Source organism: Ananas comosus, linkage group 23, assembly GCF_001540865.1.
Source record: "Ananas comosus cultivar F153 linkage group 23, ASM154086v1, whole genome shotgun sequence".
In the NCBI taxonomy this organism is placed as follows: domain Eukaryota; kingdom Viridiplantae; phylum Streptophyta; class Magnoliopsida; order Poales; family Bromeliaceae; genus Ananas; species Ananas comosus.
The window spans coordinates 2526339-2548360 of record NC_033643.1 but is presented as its reverse complement, the minus strand read 5'-3'; the positions used below and the strand labels follow the sequence as shown (position 1 = coordinate 2548360).

Genomic DNA, 22022 nt, shown 5'->3' with positions numbered 1-22022 from the left:
CGCTTTATTCTCCTTACGCTTGCTTGCGCTAAACCGGTGACTACCCAGAAGACTCACCTTGCTTCTTGTACTAAATTCGAATTAGTCCGTTTGTTCGGATGGACAGGTTTGAAATCACCAACCCAGTGGGAGTGTGAGTGTGAGGTTGAAGCCTGGGATCCTTGAAGCCTTTTATCTTATTCTTCCTGTGGTGTGGAGATAGAGATACATACTTGGGTGTCTCAGTTAATTTGGCAGCTTTAATCAGAGCATACATTTCTGGAGGTTCAAGCCAAAAAGAACTAAGCATCTGATCCTCTATATTTCAATATTTGTTAGTACTCTCTCTCTCTCTCTCTCTCTCTGTGTTGTGAAATGATTGCGATGTCCAAAATCGAGTCATCAGAGTTCTGGTTGACGTTTGGAAAGAAATAGCTTCGGTTGCGAGTTCAACAAAAAACCACGATGCGCTTGATTTATGGGTGATACGAGTGTTCATATTCTCACATGTGAGTAAATACTACGCTTACAAATACATTTTACAATAATTTTCAAACTTATTTCTATGGCTGTATATAATTGTTAAGAGAATATCAATTACGAGGTGATTATTGTAATTCACAAGATAAAGAATAAACCTAACTACTAAAGTTTAAATATATTAAATTATTGTAGAAATTGTTTGTAAGAATATCATTTTCCATTCACAGGCTTGATCACGGGGGTAATTTTTTTTAAAAAATTATATTAAAAAAAAGAAACTTGGGCCGGGCCAAACCGGCCCGACGTGGCCCAGTCACTGCACCGGTCACTCGGCTCTCTTCAGTTTCCTCCCGTCTCTTCCCCGAGTGATATATAAACGGGAACGAGCCCGATTTCTCCTTCGACTTGTCGAGTTCACGAACGCAAGGATTCGGGGCGGATCGCGAACCGCAGCGGCAAATCATGGTAATAATCCGATCTACCTTTTGTTCCTGGAATTTTTGCTATTTCTCGATTCGAATTGTTGAAAGGTTTGTGACCAGATCTGATCATAGTTGATCTTGCGTCAAATTGGATCTCATTTTCATGCATTACGAGCAAGAATTTGGTAGCGGGATCCCGATGTTTTGAGGTTTGGGAATCGGGATTTGTTATTTGTGCTGATTTCGTAAGATCTTGCTCGGGGTCCGGTCGGTGTTTATAAGGTTTAGATCTTGGAGTGGAGTAATGATTGAGGAGTAATTGGTTTGATTCGATTTAGGGCATCTAAGTTTGGGTGCAAAGTGTGCCTTGATTTGGGGTTTAATGGGGGAAATTTATTTGGTTTAGGGTTATTCATCTTTATGGTGTTGAAGGTGTTTGTGAAGTTCCGATATTGCGGTTGAATTTGTGAGTTAAATGGTTAGGAGAGTTAATGGTTAGGAGTTAGGTCCAAAGGAATTAAAACAAATTTTCTTTGTTCGAATGAGTACATGAATTTTCGGGTTTGGGAGTTTTATTGATCATAGGGCTGTGCATGTTCCTAGCTATCATTGTCTTCTTGTGAATTATCTTTTAAGATTTCGCAGCTGCTTCTGGATTGCTTTTAATCAAAATGGTAGAACTACGAAATTCACGCTAGCTGTAACACAATTTGGTGGGATGATAGGATGATAGGATGATAGAGAGTTGTGACCATTTAAAATGTAGAGAATTGTCTTGTGGTCTCGTCTGATTGAGTTATTGAGTTATGCTTACTATTTTGTTTCGACATTTCTGAATTGACAGTTAATTGGTATCTATTTCTCGTTGGTGGTTTTCATCTGTCTTTGTCTTTGGACTTAAAAGCATTATCTAAATTATTTCAGATGCTGCAAACCAAAATTAGTATATATTTCATTTGTTCGTCCATGCTCGGTAATGTGAGGAAAGTATTTTTGATTAAACTTTGGAAAAACAATTGTTTTCTTAAATTTTTAGCTTGGTTAGAGCTTTGAAGCTATCTTCAAATTTTATAAGATCATAATTATATCTTTCTCCTTCTGTAGATCCATTTTGTGATTCTAATTAGCAGGCAAGGAAAGGTGAGATTGACAAAATGGTACTCTCCTTATGCACAAAAGGAACGATTAAAGGTAAACACTGAAATGTAATCTTCTATTTCCTTTTGATGCTTTGATACTAATGCCTTGATATGCTATCACATATGGCAAACAGAGTCCAGCGTATAGAGCTCTCTCTCTCTCTTATTTCTTGGAGTCATGCTTGTTGTCCTTGCAGGAAATAGGAATTTATAAATGTATATTATACTTCTTAAGTAAAACATCTAGTCATGATGTTCTTTTATCATCTTCCTATTACCATCAAAACTTTAGTTATTTAAATAGTTGAAAGGTTTGCATCATAGAATACAGCTTTAGTTTTCTGGAACTGATTATAGAGGAGGATTTTATAGCTAATACCAAAAAGGTGTAGTATAAGGTTTGAGTCATTTGACTAACATTCGTCTACTTGCCATTGCATTATCTTAGGAGTATGAAAACTTTGTAACTAGATAGAAGATCGGTGATGTTTGGTTTATTTTGTTTGGTTGCTCCGAGTCAAAAAGAAGGGAATAAGAAGAAATGTGTAGCTTCAGTTTGGTGCTGCTGACTATTGTTTTTTATTGTTATTTACTGACTGATTGGAACTAAATGCATTATCCATCTTGAATAGGTCATTCGAGAATTGAGTGGAGTCATCCTAACACGGGGCCCAAAACTCTGCAACGTTGTCGAGTGGAGAGGATACAAAGTTGTTTATAGAAGGTACTAGATTTAACAAAAGAAGTAATGCTGCCGCTTAAGGTGCATGGTGAATATGTTTAACTTACGATAAAAAAAGCCATTATCACCGAAACCATCTAAGAAATATTATTTACAGGTATGCCAGCCTTTATTTCTGCATGTGCATTGATGCAGACGACAATGAGCTGGAGGTCCTTGAAATCATTCATCATTTTGTTGAGATATTGGACCGCTATTTCGGCAGTGTAAGCTAAATGACACTTTATCATCTGTTTGTTGAATGTAGTATCAACCACATTTCTCTACTGAAACTCTCGCCCCTTTCTTTCCAGGTTTGCGAGCTGGATTTAATCTTCAATTTCCATAAGGTATTTCAGCTATACACCCGTGTGTGTACATCTATCAATCATGCTTGTTTTAGATTCTTTTTTCTCATTTCTTCCGTTTATGTGGCTAGGCCTTCTATATATTGGATGAGATTTTAATTGCTGGTGAACTCCAAGAGTCGAGCAAGAAAACAGTTGCACGACTTATAGCTGCACAGGTAAAATAGTACCTCACAGATTAAAATAGTGTTTGCATGCGTTCTCGTGATATTTATTAACAATCCGATAACTTCTCATTTTGTTGCCATTGCTATCTCCCACCATTAGCACGGAGCTCCCAGTGTTCTTTAGAAGAACATAGACAAATGTTTGAACAATCAAACATAAATACGTGACTCCATGTTGAGATATTCTGATCTCAACATAATTTCTCGTAGAGCCACCACACATAACGCAATTCACATAACATGCAGATCACATCTACATTAGCTCGACATGGTGCGACATTGTTCTGAAGCAATTGAATTTGTTTCGCAGGATTCGCTGGTAGAAACTGCAAAAGAGCAGGCTAGTTCAATCAGCAATATGATTGCTCAGGCCACAAAGTAGAAGCGCTACAAAAACACTCCTTTTGTGCTCTGTTCGTCAATTTAATTTCTTGTTGCATTATGTGCTGGCTTTGTTGTATTTCTTTCGGCCTTCATGTTGTGTTATCAGATAACTTCTTCAGGGGAATCCGTTATTGCGTTGTTTGCTGCATTCTAATAGGAGATTTTTCGTATTTAAGAATCACTCATAATGTACAAAAGGTTTATCTCATCTTCCTCTGCGGACAATCATACTATGTTACGCACTCTTCATGCTAGCTACAATTTATTTTCATGTTGTGGGGACGTTTCTGTTGGTTGAAGATTGCATGGTTAGGTGACTAATGATAATGTTGTTTCTTGGAAATTCATTTTTGGTTTGCAGATTTCTCACAGCAGAAACTAATGAATATGAGCAAGAATTTATTCCCTTCAATTTTTGAAAATAATAATAAAAAAAGGGCTTCGTTGATGGGAAGTAACAGCTGTTGATGGTGGCAGCTGTTGATGTCCTTTGGTAAATTTTAGTATAGTGAAAAACAGTCTCCTTCCTCTTCTTCAATTTTTCATGATATAAGTGATACAAATATAGGCGACAATGGAATAGTAAATTGGAAAGAGAACCCCAGGATCAAATCCTAAATACTGCACATGTACGGAGTGAAAACATAACATTTGGACGCGAGCCCTGTAGAATCTAAAACCCTCTCCAAAGGCATTTTACAATTTGAAATCTTTGTTGCTTGCGACGAATGAACTTTCACATCACTTAAACAGGGGAGCTGTAATGCAGAGATCAGATCAATAATAAGTGAGTATTTGAATCAATGAGTAGGTTATCTCAGCTGTACTGTTTCCGTGCCTCGTGATTTACAAGCTCAACTCCTGATTCGAATCAGCAGGAGTATTACAACGACTGTGCTCCAGGCGGAAAGTTGGTAGCCACATTGGCTACTACCGCGACTGCGCTTCAAGCAGAATGTTTGTAGCCACACTGACGTCGTTCCTCGACTGCATCAGGGCCAGCCTAGCTGAATCTATATCAAATCCCATGGAAACTAGCGTAGCAATAGAACTTTCCGGAGGCTCTGGGATGGCATCATGTGTAGTAGATGGATAATTTCCCTGGTCAGAACAAAGGTGTAAAAAATCTTGAAGCTAATCAGGAGTTTTTGAGTTTCTTTTATTTAATAGAATCACAAAGTTGATAAATAAAAAGAGTAACATCAACTATAAAAAGACGCGCGCTTATCTTTACTTGTTTGGTAAATTCATTAACATTATCAAAAGCTCCCTACTTCCATGGATCAACTACACGTTATGTTTGTTCAGTTTTTGTGTTCATCTGATCCAACATCGAGTCTCAATAACATCTTGAGCTACTTGGATCTTTTCAATGCTGCTGTGAGGTTTTCCTAGGTTTTTCACACTCATTTTATTCATCTAATAGGGTATTTGAGGTTCATCCCAATACCAAACTAAATTTTATACGAGACAAAGCTGAAATGAAGAGCTAGGCTAGCATGCTTCCTGAGAACAATGGAGTAGGTACTTTGAAATGTATCTGGTTGTTTTCTCAGCCAAATTAAAAAATAGCAAAATAATAGACTTATTCAGAAGAAAAATGTGAATAGATACTTGCCTCCACTTGACGACCCGGATAAGAAGGCATATTTCCAATAGTGCCCCCACCCGATGATGCTTGAGAAGAATTGTTTGACGAGGGCCATGACAATCGTGAGAAGATTGATGTAGCAACGTCCGGAAACTGCAGAGTTTTTGAACTTTCTATCATGACATGGTTGGTTAAAACTAAGAACAAAGTTATAAAGGGGATGTAATATACAGAATAGAAACAAGACTATGTAACAAGGCTTGTAAACTATGTTTTTAAAAATTGAAAATTTGCTCAAACTTGATAATTCATGGTCTTGGTTGATCATCTAGGCTGTTGCATTTTCTTGTAATGGAAAAAGAAAAACAAAAAGGAACATTATGTCCTACTTGAAGTCCTTAATCTTAGCCATGATAATGTTGGAGGATCACCAAAGACGAACTTTTCTACTAATCCCTTTGTTTCCCACTGATTCTCTCTCAGGCCCTAACTGATTCTCCATTTAGTTATTTGCATGTTTGCAAACAAAACTGTCATATCCCAAAAACCAAAATTCTAGTTTGTTAAAAGCAAAGTAACAGGAAAAAAAAAAAAAAATTGCATGTAAGCATGATCATACATACAACCTTCCTAAATAAGTTTGAGGTATCCAGATTGTAACCTTTAGTTTTCGGATGCCAAATAAGTTTAGACGATACAAGGATCCAGCAAGAATGCCACAAATGCCAGGGAGAATCGATTGCTTCCAGGAAGAAAAGAGAAGCTAAAGATAAACATGCAAATAGATAAGTTGCAATAGACATGAAAGATCTAACACAAGCTAAAGACAAACAAGTAAACATATTAGTATTGACCTGAAGACCAGCCAAATATATGAATGACTTGTCACTTAAGTGTAGTCCAAATATTCGAAACCGTAAGGATATTGGAATATCAAAGAAGAAAGGAACATAGGATGCAAATATAAGACCATACGGTCCAGACGCTAGTGGATTTAGGGATGGATCTGCATGAGGACAATCAAGATGTTAGATGAAAAGCGATAGCCACCTCGTCAAATATGAACACCTAGCAAAAATCTCCCCATCAAAGCAGCTAAAAGGTTTTCCATACCTTTGAGATATCCCAGAGCTAGGATCTGAAACAATAAAGAAACTACAACAGAAAAGAGTATGAATACCTGCATGTTCAAAGTTTGAACAACAGTATTAGAGAAACTTACTTTTATATGGATCTAAATATCATACACATATACGCAATTTACAGGAAGTTGCCGTGTTAAGAGAGAGGCAAACTATGGACAAAAAATTGAGATAAAGAATTGAGATAAAGAAGTTACCAGAGTGACTAGAACAATATCTAACAACAAATCTAATAGAACCTCCTAGCTAAATAGCATTGACCATATAATATTGGCGTAGGATGTACTTACCGAGTATTTATTAGAACCAATTTGTCTCTCAAACACCCTGAAGTAATAGAGAAGACAGAGTCCGAATATCAACTCAGGAGTTGATTTAAAAGCAAACACCGAAGAAATGAGCTTCCAAATTCGTAACTTTTGATAAACATCCTGCCATAAGATGAAATGTATACTTAACCTTTTATCTGGTAGAACTACAGAACTCTAGAGAGCTAAATACAGCAGTCAATATGAGACAAAGAAAACAAACTATTTTATATCTCAGAGGAAAATTTAAAACACGCTCATTGCTTCATTCAAGTTCCTGATTTAGTTATACCTATATATGTTAAGTAGCAAGATTAACAAATCAGCCAGTTGAACTAACAAATTGAATGTTATAACAATCAAATATCACAAGTCAGTAAGCTTCCACTTTTAGGCTTTAGCAATCAATTATCAAAGAGAACAAACATTAACTTAATCATTTCTTCGAGACCACATTTTGCATCAGGTCCCCTTGGACATTAAAAACCTACAGTAAACCCCCCCTCAATCTCTGTGTTGTTATCACTTGATCCTCTTTTGTAACTTGATCATCCACAAACATGAGAAGAATTCCATATATCAGCATGTTGTTCATAGAAAAGTAATACGTAGGCTCAGTTCCTTCTTTTCACAGGTTTTTTACATTCCAGAGATAAATTGGAAATACGGAAACATTCCTAACTCGGGATTGTAGGAATAAGCTTCCATTATGGGAATACAACATTTCTTCCAACTTGCATTTCAACAAGGTGCAGGAATATCACTCTCATCCCAACTACGGTATACTGCATTCTTTATTGATGGGGAACCTTAACCTTTTCACTCATTCAACCACCCAAAAATCAACTTAACAGCATCCCCAGCCACATTCCTCTCCCTGATGTTCACCACCATGCGCCCGTGACCGTGAAACTTTTGGTTTCAACAAGCTTGGCTATGATGTGCTCTCTGAAGCACATGTAGTATAACCCATAATCTATCTGGCTCCACAGACTTCTCCACTCTGCCATTCCTCCAACCCTAACACTCAGAATGCCGTATGCGGGCTTACAGTCCCACACCCCTTGCAGTCTGCTAGTCCATGCTCTCACCACCCTAAGCTCTCGCAGACAGCTGTCGCAGCAACTCTACCAAATCCCAAGCCCTGCTAATCTACAGTACCCACATGCTCCATTGACATTAGCAATCAACACCCACAAACCTGTTCCCATCGGAACCACGTCTCCGCTAGATTTACTTACACCGCAGATCATACATTCTCGGAACTCGTTTACTACTTCTTGCCCCCTAATCCGTGAAACTTCCTCTTCTTGTTTTGTCAACAACAACAACCTACGTGATCCAACCCTGGCCAACAATGGCGCATTTGCATAGACTCAATTTTACATAGAGTGACCGATCATTACAATGAATTTCACATTAATCTTCTTATTCCTCATCAAGCACACTCTCTCAATCAAGCCTCTTCATGAATCAAGATTCCAGCATCCAATAATCTAATTATAATGCAAACACTTCAATCTACATCCCGAAACACAAGTAAATCCGAATAAAAACAATTTTTTTTAAAAAAAAGAGAAAAATCAATCACAATAATCTAACAAAATGATGAGGATTGGATCGAGAAAACCTCGTAGGACAATCCGAGCTTGAGGGATCGGCCCTGGATCCCGAAGGGCACGGTGAAGAGCGCGGTGGCGACGACTAGGGTTTTGGCGACGGGCGCATTGTCTGAAAAAAGAAACAAAAAAAAAAAAACACAAAAAGAGGGGGTGAAATTATCAGAAGAAACAAAAAAAAAACAAAAAACAAAAAAAAAGAGAACGAAAGCTCGTCGCGATCGGCGTAGCGGCGTACGGAAACCGGAGGGCCCGCCGTTCATCTCCGACGGCGAGCCGAGCCGAGCCGAGCCGAGCCGAGCCGGGNGTCCAACTTTTTTTTTTTTGTTTTTTTTTTCGGTGTTCGTGAAGCTTCTACAAGGAAGAAGGAAAAGGATGAGTCCAATACCCGAGAAAGGAAGTTGTTGTAGTTGTTGTTGTTGTTGGAGTTGAAATCAGGCGTCGGATTTAGAGGTGAGAGGCATCGTCGTCCGTTGGATCTGCGCCTCCTCCACTTCATTTTGTAGGCAAATGTGTTTTAGGTGGAATTTTAGTATACAGTAAATACTATGCATTTTATTATTATTATTATTTTTTAGCACGTTATCCGTTTCGGTTATTCTATTTAAAAATAAACTTACCTGAAAATATAAATTAATTAGAATTTGACATCGGAACTTCGAATACCAACCACTAAGCCCTTAGCTGTGGGTTGCATGTTGGCTCCATAGTTGTACAATTAATTGTTGTAAAAAAAAAAATTTATGACATTCATGTGATGATTTTTTTCCCGATCGTACACAGCTATCGATCACTAGCGCAAATTAATTGCGACTGCAGCTTAACAGAAAAGGAACAAACAGATGCGAAAATTATATAAAAAAGAAGAAGAACACAACAAGGATCTGTGATCGGTAAGTTAGAACATGAATTTGACAAGCAACCACCTCTGTTGTGGAGTAGAATCAAATAACAATTTCCATCTGAATTGTACAATTTGACATGATCTGATCCTTTCTTACTATGCGTCAATCGCAGCATAGATCTGAGTTTCACAAATGTATATAGTCAAACAAGAATTGGAGCTTAATATTTGTTCATTACATACTTGAGATCAGAAAATGACTAGTAAAGCGAAAATACTACTGAATCATGTGGAAACTAAAATAAATATTTACATTGAATCAGAATGGTTTACTCAGCTACATGCAGATCTCACGAAATGAGTAAATTCATCATATCTACCGGCCTATTAAAAATATTTAGGCTGCGGGCGTCTACCAAAATTTCTTCTGTGTTCTAAATCATGAGAGAGAAGGTACCGGATGCGTAGGCACATACCGAAGCGCTGCGGTGTGAATGATCGATAAGGCGCAATCGAAAACTACGCATTAAAAGCTATTTTAGGGTTGGGCAGAGTAGTGGTAATAAGATGGCTATTCCAAGACTTCACATGGCCAAAATCTTTTCCAAATGGAAATTTCATCTTTTCTTTGGAGTTTTCTGATTCCCCCATAAAAACCATCTGTTTCCTCCCCTTTCTCTCGATGGCTTTTCCGACTTATATCTTTCTTCCTCCATTTTGAACCAGGAGCATATTGCTTGAACTCTAAGATAATGGTATCTGAAAATAGAAAAAAAGGCAAACAATGAGTTTGAAATAGACATAAAAAGCGAGACTAATTTTACAAGCTGATGACTGAAAAAAAAACAACATATTACATGCTCTTATAAATTATTAAGGAGTTCATAAACTACTCAGCAGCATAGAAAAGATTCGCAAATTCTTAGTAAAACCATCAATAGGATAAACTCTGATCATTCTACAAGTTCAAGTTATCTTAATGTAATCATCTAAATAGAAGTATAGACCTAAATTTGATTGAAGGTTCTTACCGTCTTTATGACAGCAACAGTGATGCTCACGTTCATCGCATGATTCCAGATGACCAATGACTCCGTACCACCATCCTACCAGGCAAAATAAAGCATAATTAGGTTATATGTTTATTATTCTAGTGATTCAGCAACATAATATTATATATAAACATTTACAGAACCAACTCTGATTCATAATTACGAAGAAAACAGCGCAGAAATTCCATAATTGTAACAAGAGGAAAGTTCAAAAGTAGCAGCACATCGAAAAGGTTAAAAAAAAGAAAAAAAAGAAAAAAAGAAGACAGAAATCAAATATTTGTATTCCTGTTTCAACGCGCATACCATATGGGAATTCTTTGCTTTTCCTCCACTGAATCTCGAAGTGATCCCCTGGTCTCAGGTCATTCAAACAATCAGAAACATGAAGATCGTGCGGAGAAGTATCAACCGGTGAAGCTCGTATCCTGCTCCACTCTATTCCTTCCTCCATTTTAACAGGCTTTCGCCCATGCGGCGGGTACCTACAGAAAGGGCAATTATTTATTAACACGTAGGCGACGGTGCCCAATCAATTTAAACCTACAAAAATGCTCAACTACATCTATATCTAGGTGACCGACTCCGACACTTATGGCTGATATATTTATGCATGGGAATAAGTAGCAAGTTATTTTATCTGCGAAAAATCCAACATTAAACAGGAATTTATTCATGCTAGTATAAGGATCTCCTCATGTACCTTGCATAGAAGGTGTCTGTTTGCCGATCGTAACTTAGTTGAGCATCGTAACACGACAACACAAAGCCGACATGGCCGTTCTGTTCAAGAACAAAGTATTAAAACATTACAATAACAAAAACACCACTAGATAATGATTCTATCATTACAACAATGATATATTATATCAAAAAAGAGAGGGAAATTTGGGTAAAAGAGTTCGGCAACCTCGCGATTGTAGACCTGAGCAGGGAACCAAAGTTTGCCGCTCTCGAGCGCCAAATACCAGAACATTATCGAGTCGATCGGCGAAGGATTCGTCGCGGCCGGCCTATCACTACTACTGGAATCAAGCAGAGGCTTAATCCAGGAAAGAGGCCAAATGCAAGAAATAGACTCAATCAAGCTCTTTGGTCTCAATCTCCTCTCAACTCCTTGTAAATAGTTCTTCCTGCAACTAACATAGCATTCCCACTCTCTCTTAGCCGATCGGCCGAGCACTCGGCCCCACTTCTCCCTCATGTGCCTCTCCCACAGGTGATCACTCCAGCACCTCTCCTTGAAATTTCTACAAACACCTGCCATGCTGCACAAAGCAGCTGGGGGGAGCTTCTCCAGAACACACTCCAGGGCCAACTCAGGCAAATCCAGTATTGAGCTCTCCACTCCAACCTCAGCCACATTCTCCACTCTCTGAACACACCTCATTTTGGCACACACAGCAGCTGGTGAGAACCCAAGGGGACTCCTCACCCAGTGCCACAGAGAATGAGCAAGCTCTTGGACAAGCAAGAAGATGAGGAGCATCAGCTCATGAGCCCATTTGGGGAGTGTGAGGGAGAGGGGGAAAAGCATCAGAGATTCCTGAGGAGAGCCCAGTTTGGCTCAAAAAAGCCCCTACAATGATAAGAAATGGATTCTTTTGTTTGGTGTTTTTTACTGACACAGAAAGTATGAGCAGAAGGTTTTATTTGCTGCTTGCTGAATCATGCAGTGAGCACAATTGAGCATGCCTTATTTCTGAAGCACATGGGTGTGTCTCTGACAGAATCACAGAGAGGGTTTCTTAGAGAGGGGGATGTGGGTGGCTGTGTGGAGATTAAATTAGGTGTAACTAATGCCAGTTTTGTGTCAGAAGATCACAAATGTGAATAATATTTAATAAAGGGAGTAGCAAACAATGAGGTTCACAGGGGATCTTGAAGAGCAAAGCAGGGAAATAGGAGGAAGTGGGCCCCATTCAGCTCATTTTGAATCTTCAACATGGGAGCATCCAGCTACAGTTGCCTTATTATTATTGTTTCTCATCCAAGAAAGTAGAAAAAAAAATGTGTGAGAAGAGAGAAGGAGAAAACAAGAAGAATTTTTCTGGAAAAAAAAAACAAGAGAAAAAAAAAGGGAAAAAAGAAGAAGCAGAAGAAGAAGAAGAATGAGTCCTAAAGTTGAAGGTTCACATGGAGAATAGAGTGTGGATTGGAGAATGAAGAGCCAATTAGGAGACAACCACCTGTTTCCTGCAGAACTCCCCACCAAACTCCTACCCTCCCCAAACCTACCAAGAAGGTAAAAAAGACACATCGATATTGACCATAATTTATGGTGTTAACTTTGATCATATTTGGCTAAGAATCTGATAGTTGATATTTAATATTTCAAAGTCGAAGCCTAATAATTTTATATTTTTTATTTAACTTTATTTCTAATATGAATGAAATAGATAGCTCACTACTATCTTTCTCTCAATAATAATAATAATAATAATAATATATCAATCTGATATAAATTGCGTACGCTACATATACAGGTACATCAGTACCATCTGTAAGCCAGAGATTTACCCAACAACTAATAATTATGTCATTCGTCTCATCTTGTATTTCAATCCTATCATCTATTTACATCTATCTAAAAAATTTGGCTTACATGGCCGCTTATAATGAGAATAATTATCCAACTTCTAACTAACCATGGATTGGTTTTTAAACCCATGGGTAAGTAATTTGACAACAGGCAACTATCACCATATAAAAAAAAATGTTCATTTTTTTGGATTATATTTCGCTAAACAACAAGTAAGATTAGTTATAGTCAGGATTGGAAGGTGAATCTAAAGATTGACAAATTAGCAGCCAAACATCCATCATGTTTAGGTATAAAGTTCGGTAAGCTAACTACTAAACTGAATCGATATCTACCGAAGATTGCATACTTTTTTTTTTTTGGGAAAACTTCAAAAAACCCCCCTGTGGTTTCGTAGTTTCTCACTTTGCCCCATGTAGTTTAAAATGTATCAATTTGTCCCACTGTGGTTTTGTTTTTCTCTCTTTCTTATCAATTTCATTATTTCTTTTTCTTTAAATCAGTAATAAAGTTAAAATTAAAGGGTACTAAAGTGAATATTTGATAAATCTAGATAGATATCTGAAGTTTTTTGTATATAATTTAACGAAATATTAACGAAAAGCTACCGAAAAGATAAAAACGAAACCACAGGGGAGCAAATTGATACACTTTAAACCACAGGGGGGCAAAGTGAGAAACTACGAAACCACAGGGGGTTTTTTTTGAAGTTTTTCCTTTTTTTTTTCCAAATTTTTATTTCCTTTGAGAGTTGCGTAAACGTTAGCATATGTTGTGAGTTTGCTAGGTTAGGACTCAATAGAATTGTTGGGTCTAATTCCAAAATGAAATAAGATGAAGTAAAATAAATATAAAAACAAAAAAGAAGATTATAAAAAAAAAAAAAAAATTCTTGAATCAATCATCTTAGCCTCATGATTCAGCAGCAATTAGGCAAGACCCCACTAAGTAGCTGGCCCTGAGGTCTCATTTGTGATGTCAAATCTTCCTCAGTGAAATTACAAAAATACCCCTATAGAAATCTATTTACATATATAACCCAAAAAGAAAATGGAAATTGTTATGCATGTCCTCCAAATCCAATGTGCATATGTACACACACTGTGGAAGTTCAATGTTCAAATGTTTAAAAATATCTTTTTATCTTTTTCTTTCATTTTTTGTGAGAGTACCCAATGAATTTAGAAATACAAACTTCAAATTTAAGCTTTATATGGTTGCGGATACCGTACTACTAGATCATTAGTATAGTTTGATATAGATATATTATTGAAATATAAAATGACACCCCAATAATCCTACATCAGATAAAAAAGATATTTTGATTGAGAATATAAGAGGCTACACACTCTAAGAATAATAACTAAACTTAAATATTTTAGACCGGCGGTTTAAAACTCAACGAGTTATTATTGTCAGTGGGTCGAGTTGTTATATTTGGTATCAAAGCCATTGCTATTAAGTCGGATCGTTATATTTTGTATTAGAACTAAATACCAGTTAGAAATGTAAAAACTAAGTGCTATGTGAGTTTGGTCCCGAAGATGACGTTTGAGACCAAACGGAAAGAGTTGGTAATACACCAATAATTTCAAATCAGATGAAAAAGAGGTTCAAATTAAAAATATAAGTCTACTCAAGTTGGATGTAGATATTCTGCGCTGCTGGTCTAAGGTACAGTGAGTTATCATCGTTAGCGGCTCGGATTGTTACACATACAATTGAAAGCTCAATTTCCTATTGATGCACTCCTCTTTAAAGGACAATTTTGAATTTAAATCAAGTACCCTACTCAATTAATTTTTATAAATGACTGTCCAACTCAGATAGCAGTACCTTTCTATAGTTGAGTAAACTACAATTTTGAGAGGCATAAAAATATTCCAAATTTTACAAATTAGTAGATAGATGTATATATCAGAAGATATACACCTGTTGAAGCCCTATAGAGTGAGCTGAGAATCTGCTGTGATTGCTTGATAATAAAAATATGAATTGTTGAGAATCATTGTTATTGCTTGATTAAAGATGATGGGGATTTTTAGGGCCTATATTTTTTGTGCACACAGGAGGCAGAAGAGATTCTAGAGCTTGCAATTGACTTCATTGTAGTTTTCTTGTGATTGTAGGAGCAGCACACAAAAAATATCTTTGTAGAAAATTGAAGGTTAAATAAAAAATTAATTTACGAAGCCACCAGTAGTTTAGTGGTAAAGTATTCAGAAGCCAACGTCGAAATTAAAAATTTGGGTCTTGGGAAGGATCAAATTTGTGGGCTGACTGACTGTCTGCTCTCGTTTTTAGATCTTTCACTAAAATCAATAACAGCAGAAGTTTCAAATTTGATTCGAATTTTTTTCTTCAAATGTCGCGCTACTATTTTTCAGAGTAGAAATACTGTTGTAGGAATCAGCACAAATTGTCACTGATTATGATTGAGAATGACCCTTGGGTATGGGAATATTAGGTCACAATCTCAACCTAGGGCACATTATTGGCCGCAAAAGGAAGTAGAACCAATAATGCTAACAACAAAGAATGTCAAAACTGTCATAAATAGGGGTATCATGATTTATGGTCACAAAAGTTTTTTCAATATTTGGCCATAATTATTTTAGAAATATTTAAAGTTCTTGGGCTAACTTATAAATGGTAGTCCTTATTTGCTTCATTACTACATTAGCAGGAGAAATTTAAGTTCCTAAGAAGAAAAAAGAAACAATAGGATCCTGATAACCATCATCTTGCTCTTATAGTTTTTTTTTTATTTAAAATTCAATTTCTAAATTCTTCATCTTTACGCACAGATCCGACAAAATTATCGTAACAAATAAAAGTTTAAACAAATCTGTTAGAAGTTCGCAAAGATGGTTAATATATTTGGAGTGGCCAACAAAGATCATGGAGGCCTTGTATGATCGAATTATAAAGTGTAAGTACTATTCAATGAAATATAATCTACATAGCACAGATAATATATATATATCTTCAGCAAATTCTCTCTACTATATATGGAAGTAGAATAACTACATTATATCGTTTCTTCTTTTAGGCCCCAGAATCTCAATTCTCTCGTAACCACTATATCGGGAGTACTGTTAGAGATTATTGTTGTTGAAAGTAAAAGAATAAGAAGCTAACGCTTTAACTATAGAGTGTAAAAGGTGTTGAAAATTGGAGCAAGTTCTCTTTAAATGTGGGCCATTAATGCAACACATGCCCAAGGAAAATGATGAGAGTGAAGAGATGTTGTTGGGGTTAAAAAAAGGATGGTAAGGGGCCAATGTGCTGAGGGATCAAGCTCTGTATATAAAGTTTAAAGTTATGCTTTGATTTGATGTGGTTGGTCTCAATAGTGGGGTGGCAAGGAGTGACACCATGAAAAGCATGTCTTCCTCAGTCAGTGCAGCAGCCCCATAAAAGAGAAAGGAAATGGCTCACTCTTAAAAAGAGTCTAATAAGCCCCATAAAAGAGGAGTTGGCAAGTTGCAACATGGTTAATGCATGACATGAAGGATGAAGGGGACTTCCAACTCATAGGTGATGTATGAGTGGGCATGTGGATGATAATTTAGTTTTGGATCTTCTGTTATCAAAAATATTTATCTCATAAGAAAAAATTAATGTAGGCTTATAGTCAGAATGAGTCACGCCGGATATATATGTCGGTAGGAGATGTAACAAAAAAGGTAAAGAAATGGAAGTGTAATCCATGATCTAATCATATTGATTTAACACGAAATGATTCAGAAATAGTGCTAACATAAAAAATAGTCATTAGATGGACTCTCTCTCTCTTCCTGCTAATCGCTTATATCAAATTTGCTAGGAATGATTCATGTCCAAGTCCAATGGATATAGTTTAGGGGAAAAGAATTATACATGTTAATTTGGAGAGACTTCAATCAAAACAGAGGAACATAGAGTAAAGTGGTTAGTATAGTAGAGAGCATCATATTAACAAATATTGGTACATATATAGATATGGAAAATATTATTTTTCAAAAATAAGTGGCCCAATTCGAAAACCTTTTCTACCGACTCAAATGAAAATTTAGTGGGGACAGATACTAGCGCAAGACCTTTCTATCTATCATTTATTACAATCAAATACAAATTTCAAAAAAAAATATAAATAGTGAATGAAATAGTCTCACATTAAAAATTCCCCACCCCCACCCCCCCAGTAATTGCAATTTTAAAAGAATATATATATATATATATATATATATATATATATATATATATATATATATATATATATATAGAGTTAGGCTTCTATACTTTCGAAAATACGGAGGCCTCCATACTTATAAATTATTTTCAATGATGGGACGTCCGATTCGGCGATCGGTTCCATTAAACATGATTTACGTTATTGGAATTATCTAGAAACCAAATCTCATAATTTTTTGGCTTCGCTTGCCTAGTGAACGAGTAACCTCAAAATGAACGGTTGAAAATAAAAATCTCATAAAAACAGTGATAAATGACTCAAATTTTAAATTGGAAGTATTGTTCTTGTTCTTGATGTTAAGTAGAATTTTCTATTAAAGTTTCATGTAATTTGGATACTTTTACACCGTTGAACTTAAAAAAGTGCCACATCGGCCGTTAAAATAGTCATTTTTGAGACCCTGTGATCGCTTGGTAAATGATGTCGAAAAATTATAAAATTTGGTTTTTAAATAGTTCCAATAGTATAGATTATGCCTAACGGAGCCGATCGTCGAATTGGATGTCCTATCATCGAAAACAACTTACAAGTACGGAGGCCTTCGTACTTTCGAAAGCACGGGAGACGTACTCTCTCTCTCTCTCTCTCTCTCTCTCTCTCTCTAGCACTTGATGCTACCAAGTTTTCCGCCGTTAGATCTACCCTTTGGATCATTTTCACTCGTTAGATCATACTATTCAACCAACCACCCACTCAACTCTAGAGGGCCCACATCATTTTAACAGCACATTTCTTAATCCAATAGCAAAAAACTTGGTAGCACCAATGACTTTGTGCTATTAATAGCACAGTAACCTAGTTATATATATATATATAATTAGGTTACTGTACTATCTATAGTACCGGAGTTTCGGTACTATAGTCTTGTTTTTGAATTTAGGATGTTCAAATTAACGATTCACACCGTTAAATATGATTTAGGGTATATGAAATTCTTAGGAATAAAATTTTAGTTTTTTTGACATTGTTTACTTAGTAAATAAATTATGTCAAAATGGACGGTAGAAATTGAATAATCTTTAAAATTTGAGCATAGGACTTTTAAATTCAAGATTAAGAATGTTAACCTTAATCTAGATAGTTTAAAGTATTTTCTATCAAAATTTGAAGAAATTTAGATTTTTCTACACCATTAAACTCCAAACTCGCCATAGTAGCCATTAAAAATTGACAATTTTGAAATGGTTTGATCATAAAGTAAACTATGTCGAAAAAATATAAAATTTTGTTTCTAAAAACTTTAAATATCCTAGATCAGTTTTAACGGTGTGGATCGTTGATTTGAATACCCTAAGATCGAAAACGAGACTATAGTACCAGAGCTCCGATACTCCAGATAATATAGGAGACTAGCTCTATATATATATATATATATATATATATATATATATATATGTATATATATATATATATAGAGTCCGGCTGGAATACTATCGATAGTACTAAGGATTTGATGCTATCGAGTTTTCCACCGTTAGATTTAACTCTCTGATTATTTTTACCCGTTAGATTATACTATTCAACCAACCACTCACTCAACCCTAGGGGGTCCACATCATCCTAACCACCCATTTCTCAATCTAAGGGCTAAAAAATCAATAGCACCAATAGCTTGATGCTATTGATAGTATTCCAGCCTAGTTATATATATATATATATATAGAGCATGACTGCTGTGCTCTCAGGAGGACGGAGGCCTCCGTGCTCCTAAGCTGTTTTCGATGATGGAATTTCCGTATTGATGATCGGCTCCGTTAGACTTGATCTAGCGTATTTGAAGTTTTTAGAAAATAATTTTTAGAATTTTTCGATATCATTTACCTAACAATCGAAATGATTCAAAATCAATAATTTTTAACGGCTGAAAATAAAAATTCTAGAAAAAGTGGTGATATAGCACTAAAATTTTCGATCAGAAATATTGATCTTGTTTTAGATAGTATAAAGAATTTTGTATCAAAATTTTCATCTGATTTGAATACTTCTACACCGTTAAGCTTGAAAACGGTAGATATCAACCCTTAAAAATTATTGATTTTGAATCCTTTCGTTCACTAGGTAAATGATGTCAAAAAATTACAAAAATTATTTTCTAGAAATTTCAAATACCTTAGATCAAGTCTAACGGAACCGATCATCAATTCGAAAATTCCATCATCGAAAACGGCTCAAGAGTACGGAGGCCTCCGTGCTCCTGAGAGCACAGCAGCCCTACTCTCTCTCTCTCTATATATATATATATATATCTTACCAGAAAAGTCATCAAAATTACATTTTTTCCATTTTCCCATTTTCTTTTGGCAAGAATTTTGAGTTCATATGGTATACATAAGTGAATTTTGACTTCTAAGGGGTACATATTATTCAATTTGTTCGAGCTAAAAACATGTTATTGTATCACTTGCAAAAAGCTTAATCATTGATAACTATAATCATAAAAAGATAAATTGTGTTGTTTTTGTTAAGTAGCTTGGCACATCATTTTCCATTGCTTTCTATTTTATAATTATTCAATGCATACCCACTGTTCTTAGAGCAAGTGACAAAGGACTTAGTGGTTGGAATCCGAGGTCCCAAGTTCGAATCCTAATTGATTCATATTTCTGGCTAAGTTTATTTCTAAATAAAATAAATGAAGCAGGTAGCGTGCTACCTATTTCTCAAAAAAAATAAAATAAAATTATTCAACGCGTAAACTATTGCAACGTGGAAATTAGAATTATAAATATTTTCGATAAGGTGATTTTAGATATAGGTACATGAACTTGACTATTTAATATATCCAATGGCATCATAAAAAACTAGAATAATAAGTATCGTTATATCCATCAATAAATAATTTACGTCATGGAAATGATAATGTGGAACCACGATGTGCAAGCCTTACTTAAAATGTCATAGTTATAAATAGTTGGATTTGTACCATTTAATGTGATCTGAATTTGATAGTAGTTTAATTTATGAGGCCCATTTTACATTCAAATTGGACATAGATAAACATACATTACTTAGAGAGAATAATAATTAAATATTAAAATTTATTTTACCTAGCCATAGTTACCTCTTCCAGCAAAGAATCAGTGCTTCAGTGACAGGTTATGATCCTGCATATAAAGTGACAAATATTGCAATTTTTAATTATATACAACTAAATATAAATTTTTAGTTATGGCACCCTCACTTATGTGCATCTAAAAAGGATATACCATATATAGATATAAACGCAACTGCTAAATATTCAACTGCATATATCTCAAACATGCATAATCAAATTAGGTCTAAGTTTGGAATTTATGTTACTTCATATAAAGACAATGGTATTCATATCTCGAAAAGCTTAAAAAATATCTTAAAGCATTTTAGACACAATGCATAATCCAAAACTAAGGACATGTTTTATTCATAAAATTAAAATGACGAACCATCGAAAATTACTTAGTTTATTATTGAAATAGTAATCGTAATAAATAATTTAGATATCTAGAATTTTGAAATAAGATTTTGATTGAGAGAGAAAATGATGAAGGAAATGAAAGAGGAGACCGGAATCAAATAAATTCATTCCTCTAAAACGGACAACAACTATCGAAATTAGTAAATTTTATTTCGATTGGAGAATCAGAATCTAAATTAAGTTATCCAAACAAACCCCAACTGCTTCTGTTTAGTGTCACCAATATAGAGAAATTTTCAAAGATAGGGAGAGTACTTTTCCAAGCTGTAGTTACTGCTCATCCACTACTCATCTCTAGCCCCAGAAAACATATATATTCCAAGGAAAAAAAAAANATTTGAGGAGATGTATCATATCAGTTGCATCAGCAAGCAAATTCAAAACACACTCTCTCTCTCTCTCTCTCTCTCTCTCTCTCTCTCTCTCTCTCTCCATTTTTATTTTCTCTCTCTTGTGCTCTACGTGCACTCCACAACCCTCTCTTTCATAAGAGAAACCCCTAACCATGCAAATGCACCACCACCACCACCACCACCACCACCACCACCATGTCCATGTCCCTCCCTCCACTCTCCCCTCACACTCCGACGAGCCCGTCCCCCTCGTCCCGTCCTCCTCCGTCCCCTCGCACCCCTCGCCCCGAGATCACCCTCACGCCGCCGCCCTCGTCCTCCCGGAACAAGAAGCGGCGCAAGTCGCTCCGCACCGCCCTCCGCTCGCTCTTCCGCTCCCTCCCGATCTTCACCCCGGCCGCGGCCTGCCGCTTCCCGTCCGTCGGCGCCGCCCTCGCCTCCCACCCCGGCCGCGCCGACGGCCACATACACGGCGCCAGCCGCACCACCGGCACCCTCTTCGGCCACCGCAAGGCCCGCATCACCCTCGCCATCCAGGACTCCCCCGGCACCGTCCCCCTCCTCCTCCTCGAGCTCGCCACCCCCACCGGGAAGTTCATGCAGGAGATGGGCTCCGGCGAGCACATCCGCATCGCACTCGAATGCGAAAAGGTAGCCGAGCATAAGAAATCCACGACGACGACTACGACGGAGCGGCGGCGGCAGCTTCTGGAGGAGCCGCTGTGGACGGCGTACGTGAACGGGCGGAAGATTGGGTACGCGGTGCGGCGGGAGCCGACGGAGGACGATCTGACGGTGATGCAGCTGCTGCACACGGTGTCGGTCGGCGCAGGGGTGCTGCCGAGCGACGTCGTCATGGATCCGGCCACCGCAGGCGACGGCGACCTGGCATACATGCGCGCGCACTTCGACCGCGTCGTAGGGAGCAGGGATTCCGAGTCCTTCTACATGCTCAACCCCGACGGCACCACCGGGCCGGAGCTCAGCATCTTCTTCATTAGGATCTGAGATTTCTTTTCTTTCTTCATCTTTTGTACCTTCTTTTTCTTTTTTCTGGAGAAGTGTATGTAGGTTTCGGGTGAACAAAATCAAAATAGAGTGCATTTAACTCTGAAATGGAGATGCAGTTCCAAAGACCATACAGAAGGAGAACCAAAACAGATCTAAAATAAAGTGTTTTTAAGTGATTTGAAAAGAACATAACAATCCCGCATGTA

At 36.9% G+C, this 22022-nt stretch overlaps 4 protein-coding genes across 4 annotated transcripts; 2 read left to right on the top strand and 2 right to left on the bottom strand.

The window, feature by feature from the left end:
• Window positions 770-3962, top strand: LOC109728211 (AP-1 complex subunit sigma-2). The gene is made up of 7 exons (XM_020258574.1): window positions 770-927; window positions 1989-2075; window positions 2656-2747; window positions 2863-2971; window positions 3059-3094; window positions 3184-3270; window positions 3590-3962. Exons 1-7 carry the CDS (start codon window positions 925-927, stop codon window positions 3659-3661), a joined length of 486 nt encoding a protein of 161 aa, XP_020114163.1. The 5' UTR covers window positions 770-924; the 3' UTR covers window positions 3662-3962.
• On the bottom strand, window positions 4171-8604 carry LOC109728209 (rhomboid-like protein 20). The gene is made up of 8 exons (XM_020258572.1): window positions 8562-8604; window positions 8335-8435; window positions 6687-6827; window positions 6368-6434; window positions 6109-6260; window positions 5916-6017; window positions 5282-5407; window positions 4171-4764 (listed from the first exon to the last, which is right to left on the bottom strand). The coding sequence occupies exons 1-8, from the start codon at window positions 8584-8586 to the stop codon at window positions 4594-4596; spliced, it is 885 nt and encodes a 294-aa protein (XP_020114161.1). The 5' UTR covers window positions 8587-8604; the 3' UTR covers window positions 4171-4593.
• On the bottom strand, window positions 9230-12266 carry LOC109728208 (F-box protein At2g32560-like). Its single transcript, XM_020258571.1, has 5 exons — window positions 11130-12266; window positions 10923-11002; window positions 10526-10704; window positions 10199-10273; window positions 9230-9926 (listed from the first exon to the last, which is right to left on the bottom strand). Exons 1-5 carry the CDS (start codon window positions 11754-11756, stop codon window positions 9739-9741), a joined length of 1149 nt encoding a protein of 382 aa, XP_020114160.1. The 5' UTR covers window positions 11757-12266; the 3' UTR covers window positions 9230-9738.
• LOC109728210 (protein MIZU-KUSSEI 1-like) lies at window positions 20849-21857 on the top strand. Its single transcript, XM_020258573.1, has one exon. It carries the CDS (start codon window positions 21001-21003, stop codon window positions 21811-21813), a length of 813 nt encoding a protein of 270 aa, XP_020114162.1. The 5' UTR covers window positions 20849-21000; the 3' UTR covers window positions 21814-21857.